The sequence below is a fragment of the Pelodiscus sinensis genome, chromosome 19 (assembly GCF_052426305.1).
Source record: "Pelodiscus sinensis isolate ZL-2025 chromosome 19, ASM5242630v1, whole genome shotgun sequence".
Classification (NCBI taxonomy): domain Eukaryota; kingdom Metazoa; phylum Chordata; order Testudines; family Trionychidae; genus Pelodiscus; species Pelodiscus sinensis.
Genome location: NC_143070.1, coordinates 24,116,257 through 24,131,104, shown reverse-complemented (window position 1 = coordinate 24,131,104; position 14,848 = coordinate 24,116,257). Strand labels below are relative to the sequence as shown.

The 14,848-nt window shown below is 51.2% G+C and overlaps 2 protein-coding genes across 3 annotated transcripts in view; both read left to right on the top strand.

The window, feature by feature from the left end:
- Positions 1-14,848, top strand: part of LOC142821620 (zinc finger protein RFP-like) — a 244,336-nt gene that overhangs the window by 43,162 nt on the left and 186,326 nt on the right. The window lies entirely within an intron of this gene.
- Positions 361-14,783, top strand: LOC149522285 (zinc finger protein RFP-like). 2 transcript variants are annotated; one of them, XM_089770981.1, is made up of 8 exons: positions 361-975; positions 2,828-2,923; positions 3,500-3,730; positions 4,039-4,061; positions 4,737-4,852; positions 5,398-5,457; positions 8,457-8,570; positions 8,815-9,031. In XM_089770981.1, exons 1-8 carry the CDS (start codon positions 391-393, stop codon positions 8,889-8,891), a joined length of 1,302 nt encoding a protein of 433 aa, XP_089627107.1. In that variant the 5' UTR covers positions 361-390; the 3' UTR covers positions 8,892-9,031. The 2 variants fall into 2 exon arrangements, with proteins under 2 accessions (XP_089627107.1, XP_089627106.1); XM_089770980.1 differs by having other exon boundaries at positions 363-975; positions 8,877-14,783.

The following is a 14,848-nucleotide window of genomic DNA, read 5'->3' as shown; positions in this document are numbered from 1 at the left end:
GGCGGGGCCAAGCAGCGCCCGGTCTGAGCGAAGCCCTGGCGCTGGAGCCTGGTCGGAGTCACGGACCTGCTGCGCATGCGCGGTCTGACGGGCCGCCCCGTTCTACTCCGCCGCGGGCAGGGAAAGGGGCCAGACGTCGCCGCGGTTACTGCGCATGCGCCGCGCTCCCTGAGCCGGGAGCCGTTGTGAGGGGCCGTTGGGGCCGTTACTCATTGCGGGGCGGAGGGGCTGTGACCTGCGCTGCTGGTGGGTCCGGCGCTGGGTATCGGGGCGCTTCCTGATTCTCGCGCCGGCCTGGCGGGGGGTGGGGAGCTGGGTGGTGCCGGGCGCACAGCGGGGCTGAGGGGCCTGCAGAGTGTGCGGGGGGGGCCTGGCCTGAGGGGCGCAGCGATGGGGGGGCGGTTCTGGCCGGGGCAGTTAGCGGGGGAGGCCCAATGGACCCTGCAGGGGGGGAGCGAAGCTTTTGGGGCTTTTTCGGTTTTTAATTTTGATGGGTTTTTTGTCCTCAGTGCTGGTACCTTGCGCACCCACCCCCGGACCTGCCCCCCCACTGCTGAGCTCAGGACAGTGACACGGCCCCGGTCCCCCAGCCCAGCGGCAGCCATGGCTGCAGAGAGCCCCGTGGAAAGTGTCCGGGAGGAAGCGCCGCGTCCCGTCTGTCTGGAGGATTTCACAGCCCCTGTCGCTCTGGAGTGTGGGCACAATTCCTGCCAGGCCCCCCTCAGCCCTCAGGGCAGAGACACTGAGCAGCAGGGACCCCTCCGGCCCAACCGGCAGCTGGCAAACGTGGTGGAACTAGCCAAGCCGCTGAGTTTCCAGGCAGCACAGAGAGCAAGATGGGACGGGGTGTGTGGGGAGCACCAGGAGGCTCTGAAACTGTTCTGTGAAGAGGATCAAACTCCCATCTGTGTGGTGTGTGACAGATCCCAGGCTCACATGGTGATGCCCTTACAGGAAGCTGCCCACAAGTACAAGGTACAGAGTGGCTGTCCAGTGTGATGGGAAATAAGATTGGGTTTTAATTACAGTCTAATTTCACTGACTGTTACCAGACACAGATGTGAACCAACCAGTGTAAAGCAGTGGTCTCCAGCCTTTTAAAGTATCACTTTTTGAATTGAAGTGCAATCCAGGATCTATCTCAAACCCAAATACCCTTGCCCCACCTCCTTTGTGACCCTTTTCCGAGGCCCCGCCTCTGCTCACTGCATCCCTTCTCCCTCCCCCATCTCTTCTCCCTTTCATCAGGCAGGGGCAGAGGGTTGGAGTGCAGGAGGGGGTTCAGGCTCTGTAAGGGAGTTTGAGTTCAGGGGGCTCAGAGTTAGAGAAGGGACTTGGGGTGTGGAAGAGGTACATGACTAGGACAGGGATACAGGCTCCAGCTGCACACTGCTTACCACAGGTGGCTCCTTTGTGGTGGTGCAGTGGGGCTGAGGAAGGCTCGCCCCTGCACCACTCTCAAAAGCAGCCTACACACTCTGTTTGTAGAGATAGAATGCAGAGTGGGAGAAGGAAACAGCTTCAAGGCAAAGGGCAGGAGATGTGCAGCAGCAGGGAGAGGGGGCAGCTGAAGTGCTGCACTTGATAGCCTCTTAGCCAAACCAGTCAAGATCACCTGTCAGAGGCTCCAAGATCTACCTGTAGATTTCGACCTACTGGTTGGTGACCACTTCTGTAAAGCCTTCATGATTCAAGAGGTGCAGTAAAAAGTAAATGTTCTGGCTTTGTGGCAACTTATGTCAAGTCTTCACAGATACCTGATGTGGAAATGTTTCTCTGAGGCTGTAAATCCTGAAACCCAGGCCTCACTGGTAGCGGGAGGGGTGTTTGCACAAGGGAAGGTGTTAATAATCAGAGAGGTTTAGATTACAGGAGGTTACAAGCTGCTACTGGTTGGATGAACAGGAATAATAATCTGTCATTTGCCTTATAGATCCGCAATGACATCTGGGCCCTGCACAATAACCAGCACGGGAAAGTCCCTGCTCTGAGCAGGTCACAGTCCAGTTAGACAAACTGTGGAAAGGGACGGTGGGGCAGCAAGTTGCTCATAGTCACCAAATATGTCAGGGATAGAGTTTGGTCCTGAACCCTGGTCCAGTTGTTAGACTACACTGCTCCCTGTCCCTCAGCATCACTGAACAGTGATGAAGTGTGGCTGTTAGGAGAGAAAGATGCCTTGATAAAGCTCTGGGCTCAGCTGGGAGAAGAGGTTTCCCACTGGGATGCTGAACCTCTGGGCTGCTCCGTGAGGGGTTAAACTCTGATGCAGCAGCTGGCACTAGATGAGGTTGCTGGGCTGGATGCTGTGTTCAAACTGGTTAACTGATGAGCTAATGTTTATCGGTGCCAATTACCGGTTAAACTCCCCACTGCCCCTGAAGTGCCCACTTGCCTCTGGCAGCTAACGTCAGTCTGCAGCTGCTGGGTGTTCCCATTGGCCAGCAGTTCTTGTGGCCACCCTGGCAGACCTCGCAAGAGATCCCTGGCCCCAGGAGAGCCCATTTCTGCTACCAACCCTGCCTGTCAGCAGGTTAAAAAATACTGTCACTGATAAAATTGTAATTGGTTACTTGATTAGTATTGTTAACCACCTGCATCATTCTTTATGAAGGTGCCACCACTGATCTGTCCTCCACCCTCGCAGGTGTCCTGCTGCATCCGCAGTCTCCTCCTGTGTATTTTTCTATAGACAAAGCCATGTCCAGGGCTGAGTCCCTACTGGACAGGGGCAGAGCTCCACAAAACTGGGACTCTCTTAAAGGCAGACAAATAGGCTCCCAACATCTAATGGGGTTTGCCCTCGTGCTTATTTCTATTTCTCCAGGAAAATTTGGAGACTCATTTGAAGACTCTGAGGAAGGGGAGAGAAAAGCTGCTGAGAAGGAAAACAACAGCAGAAGGGAAAAGCCAGGAGTATCTGGTAAGTGCTTGTGGCTATGGACCAGCCATAGGGCTGTGTTAGGAGGCAGACTCCTTTGTGGCCTTGGTGAGGTTGGGCTTGTTTGTGTTTCTCCTGGATCATGAATTGCTGGGTGAGATCCATGTGTAGAAAGGCCTTGAGCATCCGTGTCAGTGCATGAGTTAATGTCCATCCTTTGTGGCTTTCCCAGACATCCTCCCCAGGTGAGCTCAATGTGCCCCTGACGGACTGTCTGCTCACTTGGTGCATTTATATGTTTGCTTCTTTTTCCTCCATGGGTATCTCTGTCAGGCTGGTGCTGAGTCGTGCCTCCTGGTGCTCTGGATATGAATTCCCAGAGTCCATGAATAACACAAGATGCTGCCCATGACAGACATGGGAACATCCCTTTCAGAGGGACACACGGGGCAAAGGAGATGCTGGGAGAGACGCATCTGCCTAGTAATCACAAAGAGTCAAATGTCGCATATTTTAGGGTTTTCCAAGAAATTCTCCCTACTGCGCACTCAGCTCCCCGTGAAAGGGCTGTGGGCTCCATCCATGCCCCTGACCAGCCCTTTCCCTGTTTTCACACAGAAATGGACCCAAGCAGAGAGGCAGATGATTGTGGCTGAGTTTCAGCAGCTGCTGCAGTTTCTGGAGGAACAAAAGCAGCGACTCCTAGCCCAGCTGGAGAAATTAGATGAGGCGATTGAGAGGTTCCAGATTGACACTGTCAGGAACCTCTCCATGCAGATTTCCCGTATCAGTGAGGGGATCGGCGAGCTGGAGGGGACATGTCAGAATCCAGCAAGTGAATTTCTGCAGGTGAGACTGAGGGACAAACATCCCAGCTCCCCACATAGGGAAGGGAGGCTCCTGAATCACAAGTGCTGGATCCCAGTTGTCAGATCTCAGTGTAACACTTTGTGCATTGCTGCCATGTGAGTGACTTTTGTGCTTTGTAGAGTTACAGGCACAGAGCTCTTAGAGATGGCAAAGCCCCATTCGCTCAGGGGATCCATATTCCTGGGGCAAGGGCAGGGCCTCTCTTCCCAGGTCTGCAAAATCTCTTCTCAGAGGTCCCCTTTGTGTGTCCAATGGGGCTGAGATTCTTTTCTGTGTCTTTTTTCTAGGACGTCAGAAGCGCCCTGAGTAGGTACGTGGCTCTCACTCCCCTCACACTGCAGAGAGCAGGGAAAAGGCTTGGAGCAGATGTTAGCACCACATCTCCCCAGAGCTCTGCAGCCCGATGTTAGACATGAATATCTCTGATACATTTAATTCTGAGGGTCTCATCCTCGCAGTTGAAACTCTGGAATTCCCCATTCAGGGCACAGTCTGACTTCAAGTGTTTCTTAGAGCTGTCACCTCCGTGGGTTGGAACATGAACTGTCACTCCTGGGCTTTGAGCATATTCAGCCCAGGACAGCAGGGATGAAGAGTCTGTCCCACTGGAGGGCTGTTTGGAGACCTTTGTGGAAGGAGCTGGGTTGAGGGGAGCTGGTGTCTCGGTGTAGTCTCTAGTGGACAGATTCCTTCAGCCCTTCACATGGGAACCTCCTGTCCCTCGGCATCTGGAGGCCAAGGAGTGAGTTGGCCATGGAGACTATATTCTCCTTTGCTCCCCCAGCCAGTCTCCCCAGGCCAGAAGTGAAGAACTGAAATGGGATCTTTGAGGGGAAGGTTGCATGGCCATGGCATGTGTTGTCCCTTTTCTCAGGCTGGGAGAATTGGAGGAATTCTAACTCCAGGCCTGTTAGAGCTGAGACTTACTAGCCAGAACTTATCAGCAGTAAACGACATACAATCATATGGAATTGTTTCTGTCCAGGTGTAAGATGGGGCAATTCCAGCTGCCAGAAGATATTTCCCCTGAACTAGAAGAACAAGTCAGAGGTTTCTCTCAGAGAACGATTGCTCTGTCGGAGACTCTGAGGGAGTTGAAAGGTACCTGGAAGGGATGGATGAGGGGAAAGCGGTTCAAGTATCTGCGACTATTGAATCTGGCCTCTGAAGCCAACCTTTCCCTGCCTCAATTCCCATGTAGACAATGACGGCCCCATCATGCTGCTCTCCTTAGAGGCACTGAGCAAACAGACCCAACTGCTTGCAGATAGCCAGGGCTTTGCAAACTCTGAACCTCCCATTCAGAGATCAAAATGGCTAAAGTTACTGTGATGGCCACGTGTTCTGCCACCACAGCTCAGGTTATGATAAGGGGCAGTAAGTGAATGAGAAACCAAGTGGAAGGGGCTGAGGCGGGAAGAGTAAATCTCATTTACGGCTTGTCTCTTCTGGGATAGTTGTGAGGCTGCAGGGATATTGGCTCCATTGCTGGAAGGTGCCCGAGTGAGAGGAAATGAAAGTTTGACTCTTTCATACTAAATACCTGAGTGTGTGTCTGATAGAATTGAAACGCAGAGATCAGAGTGGGACATTGTTATGAATAGGAGAGTCTGGAATCTCACCTCTTTTATCCCTTCCCCCACTAGACACTCTGCCCTCTGCACTGGAGAGAGCAAGAGGAAAATGCGTTGGAGTTTTCAGACAAGGTGAGTTTGCTGGTGGAAGTTTTGTGATGTGAGAATTCCTGTGAAAACATCTTCCTGTGATTGTCATTGGTGTTACCAACCAAACCCAGCAACCACGGTGCACACAGCCCTAAATCACCCAGTGATCAGTGAGGAGCCCCAAGGGTGCTGCATGGGGACCTGTGGACATTTGGAGAAACACTGGTCTATAGGTTTGTGATGCTAAAGGGGTGAAGTTAAAGCACAAAACGGACGGCACCTTCAGGCTCAGATTTCACTGCTCAGTCAGTTTCAATATGGGGTTGGTTTCAAACAATAAATAGGGTGCAAGGCTCTATCATGCAAACTCCCTCCTAGACCCCTCTATCTGTCCTGCATCCCAAACCGTTACCAGAAGCATCTTCCTTCTCCCAGTGCCCATCACGGATCCTCCATTTCGTGCATTTATGTCATGGAAGAGAGCAGCTCTCAGCCACTTTCTATTCCGCCCCCCCCCCCCCCCAATGAAAATTTGGTCCACCTCTTTGAATGGATACGGCTCAGTGAGAGCCAATAATTGAAAGCTGATGCCAGACTATTTCAGACAAGAAAAGAGGCACAAATGTTTGATAGGGAAGAGGATTAGCTGCTGAAACGAACAAAGAACTGGTGGATTCTCCCATCTCTTGATGTCTTCAAATCACTGGGGGACTTTCTAGAAAATACACTGTGGGGAAACAGAGCTTTGTGCCTGGGTAACCGGACTAAGGGTAATGGCTTGTGCCACTGAGGCGGTCAGACTGCATAACTGAGGATATCTTCTGATCCCATGAATCTTAAGATCTCATCCTGCAAACACTCAGCACAAGTGTTTAATAATAAGCACACGTATTTAATAATAACACCACCATTCAGATGCTTAATGTCACTGATTCTCTGTTGTGGAAAGGGTTTATAACGTCTCTGTGAGATGAGAGCAAAGTTTGTGCTGCAAATCTGTGAGTGAAGACTAAGGATTTTAAATACAACAGCCTGCATTTAACCTATGTCCATGTTCAGGCAGATGAATATGTGCCTTGTTATCAGAAACACTGGGTGCTGAGAACTGGATTCCATTGTTGCAGACACAGTAATCTTGTAACTCAAACCAGGTACAGAGAGAAATGAATATGGATTTGGGATCTAACTCCCATGCGCTGTTAATAGAATATCTAGAGTGCAGCAGAGTGCTTAGCTGCCCTGGGGAATCATAGAATCATAGAATCATAGGACTGGAAGGGACCTCGAGAGGTCATCGAGTCCAGCCCCCTGCCCTCAAGGCAGGATCAAGCTCCGTCTACACCATCCCTGACAGATGTCTATCTAACCTGTTCTTAAATATCTCCAGAGAGGGAGATTCCACCACCTCCCTTGGCAATTTATTCCAATATTTGACCACCCTGACAGTTAGGAATTTTTTCCTAATGTCCAATCTAAACCTCCCCTGCTGCACTTTAAGCCCATTACTCCTTGTCCTGTCCTCAGAAACCAAGAGGAACAAATTTTCTCCTTCCTCCTTGTGACACCCTTTTAGATATTTGAAAGCCGCTATAATGTCCCCCCTTAATCTTCTTTTTTCCAAACTAAACAAGCCCAGTTCATGAAGCCTGGCTTCATAGGTCATGTTCTCTAAACCTTTAATCATTCTTGTCGCTCTTCTCTGTACCCTTTCCAATTTCTCCACATCTTTCTTGAAATGTGGCGCCCAGAACTGGACACAGTACTCCAGCTGAGGCCTAACTAGTGCAGAGTAGAGCGGCAGAATGACTTCACGAGTTTTGCTTACAACACACCTGTTAATACAACCTAGAATCATATTTGCTTTTTTTGCAACAGCATCACACTGTTGACTCATATTCAACTTGTGGTCCACTATGACCCCTAGATCCCTTTCTGCCATGCTCCTTCCTAGACAGTCGCTTCCCATCTTGTATGTATGGAACTGATTGTTCCTTCCTAAGTGGAGCACTTTGCATTTCTCTCTATTAAACCTCATCCTGTTTACCTCCGACCATTTCTCTAACTTGCTAAGGTCATTCTGAATTATGTCCCTATCCTCCAAAGAAGTCGCAACCCCACCCAGTTTGGTATCATCTGCAAACTTAATAAGCGTACTCTCTATCCCAATATCTACATCATTGATGAAGATATTGAACAGTATGGGTCCCAAAACAGACCCTTGAGGAACTCCACTTGTTATCCCTTTCCAGCAGGATTTAGAACCGTTAACCACTCTCTGACTACGGTTATCCAGCCAATTATGCACCCACCTTATCGTGGCCCTATCTAAGTTATATTTGCCTAGTTTATCAATAAGAATATCATGCAAGACCGTATCAAATGCCTTACTAAAGTCTAGGTATATGACATCCACCGCTTCTCCCTTATCCACAAGGCTCGTTATCTTATCAAAGAAAGCTATCAGATTAGTTTGGCATGACTTGTTCTTCACAAACCCATGCTGGCTATTCCCTATCACTTTATTACCTTCCAAGTGTTTGCATATGATTTCCTTAATTACCTGCTCCATTATCTTCCCTGGGACAGACGTTAAACTGACCGGTCTATAGTTTCCTGGGTTGTTCTTATTCCCCTTTTTATAGATGGGCACAATATTTGCCCTTTTCCAGTCTTCTGGAATCTCCCCTGTCTGCCATGATTTTTCAAAGATCATAGCTAAAGGCTCAGATACCTCCTCTATCAGCTCCTTGAGTATCCTGGGATGCATTTCATCAGGACCTGGTGACTTGCTGACATCTAACTTTCCTAAGTGATTTTTAACTTGTTCTTTGTGTAAGCTGGGCCATTCCCAAGGTGGGGGAGTGATGCATTTTTACTGCAGGTGAGTGTGTCCTGGGCTCTTGTACCAGCCAGAGCCCTGTCTCTGCAAGGTGGGGAAAGGAGCCACTGTGTGTGGGTGACTCAGATCCCAGCTCTGGAAGCAGTAATGGGAAAGACCTTAATGAACAAGATCAGCACTTGGTTCATTGCTCTCCAAACAGGATTTCCAGTCTCCGAAACTGATGTGATCTCCTGGGTGGAGAGAGAGGAGGAGTTGCGAGTCCCAGATCCTCAGAGCTGTGAGGAAGGGGAGATCATCAGCAACACCCAGACAGGTGAGCAATCAGTTAAACTGACTCAGAAACCAATTTCTGTCTCCTTATAGCAGATGTAACTTGTGTGTTTTCATGAAGTGTGATTGACTGTTCAGCTTGTCTTCAACTCCAGTCAGAGTGTGGTGGGCAAGGAAAGGCTGGATTCTCTTCTCTGTGGAAGGGTTGTGAAGGAGGACAATGAACTCAGCTCATGATAATTTGACCATTATTTGAGCACGTATCCCCTTTTCTATTCCTCCTTTAGAGTTTCCTTGCAGTTCATTGTGGAGAATAACTCCTGTCTGGATCATTCCTCTATTCCAACAGGTGATGGGACACTGACTGAGAACCATGAAAAGAGTCTTCAGCAGGAAGGACTGGAGCAAGTGTCTCCATGTGGACTATTATTGAGACGATCTGAAGAATATGTTTTCCAGATACGTGAGCAAGGAGAGAGCTGTGAGAGTCAGCATAGCCCAGAAAAGCAGAAGGGAAACTATCTAGGAGAGGGACAGGCTAACTCCAGTAGCAGGAGCACAGGGGAGAAAAGAAACACAGAAACTATTCAACAGGAAATCCCCCATCAACAGTCACCCTGCATGTGTAGTGACTGTGAAATTCTTCCCGAACATCGAAGTGTCCATACGGGAGAGAAGCCCTTCAAGTGCTCTGACTCTGAGAAAAGCTTCAGTGAGCACTCACACTTTACAAACCATCAGAAAATACATACAAGAGACGCACCCCATAACTGCTCTGACTGTGGGAAAAATTTCAGTACAAACTCACAATTTGTTATCCATAGGATGGCTCACACAGGAGAGAAGCCTTTCAATTGCTCTGCATGTGGGAAAAGCTTCAGTCAGAAGTCAAACCTTGTTACCCATAGGAGGACCCACACGGGAGAGAAACCCTTCACTTGCTCTGACTGCGGGAAAAACTTCAGTAGTAGCTCATACCTTGTTACCCATAGGAGGAGCCACACAGGGGAGAAACCTTTCAATTGCTCTGACTGCGAGAAAAGCTTCACTCAGATTTCACACCTTGTTAGTCATAGGATGAGCCACACAGGAGAGAAACCCTTCTATTGCTCTGACTGTGGGAAAAGCTTCAGTAGAAGCTCACACCTTGTTACCCATAGGAGGATCCACACAGGAGAGAAACCCTTCTATTGCTCTGACTGTGGGAAAAGCTTCACTAGAGGCTCATACCTTGTTACCCATAGGAGGATCCACACAGGAGAGAAACCTTTCAATTGCTCTGACTGCGGAAAAAGCTTCAGTCACCGCACAAGCCTTTTAAACCATAAGAGGACCCACACAGGAAAGAAACTTTTCAATTGCTCTGACTGCGGGAAAAGCTTCAGTCAGTGCTCGTGCATTACTAGTCATCAGAATACATACACGAGAGTCGCCTTATAAAAGCTCTGATTGCAGAAAAGGCTTCAAACACAGGTCAGACTTTGTTAAAGATTAGACAGTCCACAGAGGGGAGAAAACCATTGTTATTTTTACTGTGGGGAACGCTTCAGTCAGAGCTGAAATCATCTTAGTCTTTGTAGGACCCACAGAGGGGAGAAACGTATAACCTGAGTTCCCTTTAAACTGCCCGGCCAGGTGGCTCTGGTCCCAGAAGACCCCTTGGGGAGGGCCTCCTGGGGTACTGACCTGTCCACTGCCACTCACCTTTCTGCTCTCTGGGGCTTCTCACCACCCGGTCCTGCTGGGGCAGCTCCTTAGTCTCCCCTGGCCAAGGCCCCGAGCTGAGATTCCCATCCCCGCCTCTGAGCAGCAGTACAGACGCTGAACCTCTTCAGGTCTGAGGAGAGAGCAGTTTAGGGCCCAGCTTCCTAGGATAGCACTCCCCAAATGGGATCAAACCCCAAAGTATGGGGTAAGCCCCATTTAGCAATGAAAGGGGAATGTGCACACGGATTGCTCCCATAGGTAGTAATTGTTTACACTAGGCTTGATAGTAAGTAAAAGTGGTTTTATTAAGTACAAGCTGTAGGATTTAAGTGGTGATAAGTGAGAACAGGCAGAGCAAAGCAGATTACAAACTCAAAGGTAACAAATGCATCTGACGAAGTGGGTCTTTGTCCACGAAAGCTTATGCTCCAGCACTTCAGTTAGTCTATAAGGTGCCATAGGACTCCTCGCCGCTTTTTCAGATTCAGACTAACACAGCTACCCCTCTGATAACTTACCAGAATGTTCATTGTATTTTAACCATATGCTAGCCTTTGCCATAAGCTCTGTGTGCAGTTTAAGCAATGACAGTGGTCAGTATCTCTCAGCAGTGGGGCTGGAGCAAAGGAAGATTGGGGGGAGGCATGACAGCTGCCCTGACACTGTGACATCCCCTCCTATCCCCCAGAGATGCCCCTGTCTGCAGGTTTCTAATCTCCTAACCAAAGCCCTCCAGGCCAGATACAGCTGAGCTGGGCCAGCTACAGCCTGGCCACTGGGCTGCTATCTCAGTGCAGACATACCCAGAGGGATTTCTTTTGAGTTGGTGTCTCAGGGAGTCTCTCCACTTTCCAGCCCCCCATGTGTGAGTGCTGCTCTGTGGGGGTGCCTGGGAGAGTTGGGCTGGGGGCAGGGCTGACCTGAGCCATTCTTGCACCCTGAGCAGCAGACGCATGCTGCATGCACGCTTCCTCCCCAGGGTGGCAACCTATGGGGGGCACCTGATGCGGCGTCCCTTACCCCTTCAATCAGGTGCCTCTATAGGTTGGTGCCCATGCGTTAATCCGGACCTGGCTGGAGGTGCAAGTGCCAGGTTGAGCAGGGTGGGGATGGGCACAAGAGTTTGCATTTGTTTCTCCTTTGCAAATAAAGCAGATGGTTAATTTCTCCCACTCCTGAGCTATGTCTACACTTGTGGCTTCTTGCGCAAGAACATCTTGCGCAAGGGTACTTGTGCAAGAAGTCTTGCGCAAGAAAATGTCCACACTGCCATGTGCACGCTGTGCTTTTGTGCAAGAGTGCCCATGGCAGTATAGGCGCTCTCATGCGCAAGAAAGCTCTGATGGCCATTTTAGCCAGAGGGCTTTCTTGTACAAATCCCTGCCAAGCATCCACACTGCCCTCTAGCATAAGAGCTCATGCGCAAGAGGGCTTACACCTGTTAAAAAGGAGCATTGCGGAAGAAGCCCTCTTACCATGCTATACTGTAAATTTCCTTGAGGAAGAGCAGGCGGGCAGTGTGGACACTTTGCGGATTCTTTCCCAAGAAAGGCTGTACTTGCTCAAGAAGCTGCGAGTGTACACATAGCCCTGGTGTCCTTTGTTCTGCAGTAACTGGCTCCCACCATCCCATGGCTGCTGCCGGAGATCCCCAGCTGTGAACCCCTCTCTTGGAGGCTGGGGCTTGGCCCATTCCATGCAGGAAACCCAGGGCCGGATTAAGGCATGGGCTAGCCGGGCAGCTGCCCGGGGTACCTGATATAAGGGGCGCTGCGTGCCCTTTACAGCTGATAACTGCCATCAGGCACCACACGCCCATATCATGAGCTGCAGCAGCTCTCACTAGCCACCCTGCTGCGGTCACCCGAGGCAAGGTCCGCGTTAACCCCCTCAGCGCTGGCCAACAGCACTTTTCCCCCCACGGCTGCGAGGCCCTGCATGGCCAGGCTCGGCCTGCTCCTGGCGGCACCAGGCTGAGCACCAGCGGCAGTGGCCAGGCAAGGCACGTGCCTCCTCCTGCTACCAGCTTGAATCTATGACTCTGAAATTAAGAGTCACATACTCTACCTACTGAGCAAGCTACTCTGTGTGCAGGGTCCCTCCCACAATACCCTGTCACAGGATAGAGGATCAGCATGTTCTCAAATGCTTGATTCAGGGCTCTCGTGTCCCCGATGGGGTGCTCTGGTCTGTGTGGGGAGGCCTAGGCACACTGGCCTCTTTTACCACAAGAATGGCCCCATTTCAGTCTCTCAAGTAACAGGAGAAGGGTCCGTAGCAACAAGGGAAGGTCCCCTGAGTGAAACCAGGCAGAAACGCCTCGTCTCACGTTCTGCAGCAAACCTTTCAGCTCTGGCAGGCACTGCCTCTTCTCACACTGGCCTGGGCCTGGCATCCCTCTCCTCCCAGCACCACAGAAAGCCCCTTGGCGTGAGCCTGGGAAAGCTAGAGGCCTCAGGCCTGTTGCTCCCGAGAGGCTTGTACCTTGGCCTCCTCTACCCATGGCGGCCGGCTCTCCCGGCTGCCCCCTGTGCGCTGCTGGCCAAAGGAGGCAGCAAGGCAGGAGTGGGGAGAAGCAGCAAGTCCACTGAGGCCGACAGCTCGGGCTTAAGCCTCCAGCCCCAGCACAAAACCTTCAGCCTGGCCTCTGTTGCTCCCTCCTCCGAGGGGAGGAAGAAGCCCTGTTGCCTCAGGCCGGGGGAGGCGACAGGAGGCCTCTTCTCACAGCCTTACGCTTTGCTTCAATGCCGGCTAGGGTTGCCAGGTGTCCAGTTCTGAACCGGACTGTCCAGTATTTGCGCTTTCTGTTCGGGAAACAAACTGAGAAAATGTAAATGAGGAAATAGAAATGTCGGGTATTTTCTAAATAAGCTGGAATGTAGATTGCGAGGTAGTGTCAAGTGAGTCCAGTATTTCTGTTGAACCATCTGGCAGCCCTAATGCCGGCAATCGCAGGGGCCAGGGAGCTCCCAGGCTGGTCGCAGCCTCAGCCACTTCCTGCTTCATGGCCCAGGCCCAGGCAGTCCAGGTGGGTCTCTGTGGGGCCCCGAGACATTTTGTTTGCTGTTGTCCAGGCGCAGAAGGCCCAGATTCTGCAACACTCACAGGCCCCACGGGAGGGGGTCTGGTTTGATGCTTCACCCCATGGCCTGGCAACAAGCCCCCAATCTCCCCCTGTGCTTTGAGAGCCCCGTTTGCTGTGTGAATTCTGTGGGGCAGGTTATGTCAGGCCTGGGCACAAGCAGGGTTCAGAACCAACCCACAAGTAAGTATCCGCTCAAGAGGATTGAGCAGTGTCCTTTGCCAGCAATGTTAGTCCAGCCATGTAAGTGTCCCACTCACGTGCCCAAACTTTCTCCAAACCCCACTCACAGTTGCTGCCCTTGCTCAGGGCAGATAAGATCTCAGGGGTGGTTTTCAGTCCCAGGGACTCCAACCCAAACCCTGAGACCCAGGGGTTTATAATCGAGAGGATCAATGTTTACTTCACTTTTCCCTCCCCCCAGCAACACTAAATCTCAAGGCCAACTCTACAGTCCCAGCGGCTGGGGGAGATGTGCATGTTAGAGCCTCTGCCCACTGAGCTGTAGCCTTCTGTGCCCAGGGAGCCAGACATCACCAGGGCTGGAGGGAAATGGGGAATGGCTGCACTTTGGGAGGCAAAGGTGTTGTCTGGGACCATAGAGTAGAACAGTTTCACCAGACTTCCTGAGGAGGGCACCATGGCTAAGCTGGCTAAAGTGCTTGTTTAGTAAACAAGAGATCTTTGGTTCAACTCCCAGTGGTACCTTGGTGTAGCCTTTGCTCACATTTTCTTATGTCTTCCTGGGACACAGAGGAGTCCTCCCCTGGCCACCCATGGAACTGCTGTTTCAGGAAAAGGCTGATTGGGGAGGAGCATTGGGAAGAAGGAAACCACAAGCCTGGAGCGGGTACAGAGGCTACTGTGACTGGTACTGGAAATGCAGGGCTCTTGCTGCAATTGCTGGGACAGAAAAGCCAGCAACACATGCCTTTGTGATTCCCTCGGGTGGGGGATGGGGAGTCAGCACCCAGAGATCCTGCAAGTGCAAAGCTCCTACACCTATAGTAGCTGTTCCAGTGGTGCAAAAGGCCTGTGCACAGTACTTATAAGGCAGTACTTGTGGGAGACATGCTGAGGTTGTGAGTTCAAACCTCCCCTGGAGTAATGGTTTCTCATTCCTGCTGCTCTGGCCCCTTCTGGGGGAGCTGTGTTTCCAGCTCAGTGGCGGGTCTTCTTTGCCCATTTTCTCCTCTTGCTACCATCCCTTTCAGCCATTGGAGAAGCTCATGAACAGAGACAAGCTACTTTGTCTCTTTTCCTGGGCTGACCCAGTGGCTGAAAGGGGCTGCGGCTGCTGACGGGGTGGGGAAGATGTGCAACAAGACCCTGGCCACCCAGCATTCACTCTGATGAGGCCATAATATGTGCAGTGGGAATTTTCACTTATCCCATCCTCTGGGGTGGAATCCCAGTTCCCCCAGCGTTCACTGCAAGGCCTGGCTTCCCAAACTGGGGGGGGAGGGAGCTGCCCCCCAGAGTGGGCATGAAGAAATTTCGGGGGGGGGGAGGGGAATGAGGTGACCCAGCTG

Coding starts and splice junctions, on each gene's coding strand:
- LOC149522285 (XM_089770980.1), top strand. CDS start 391: ATGGGGGGGCGGTTCTGGCCGGGGCAGTTAGCGGGGGAGGCCCAATGG. Junction 976..2,827: donor AAGCTGCCCACAAGTACAAG/GTACAGAGTGGC, acceptor CTATTTCTCCAG/GAAAATTTGGAGACTCATTT. Junction 4,062..4,736: donor GTCAGAAGCGCCCTGAGTAG/GTACGTGGCTCT, acceptor GTTTCTGTCCAG/GTGTAAGATGGGGCAATTCC.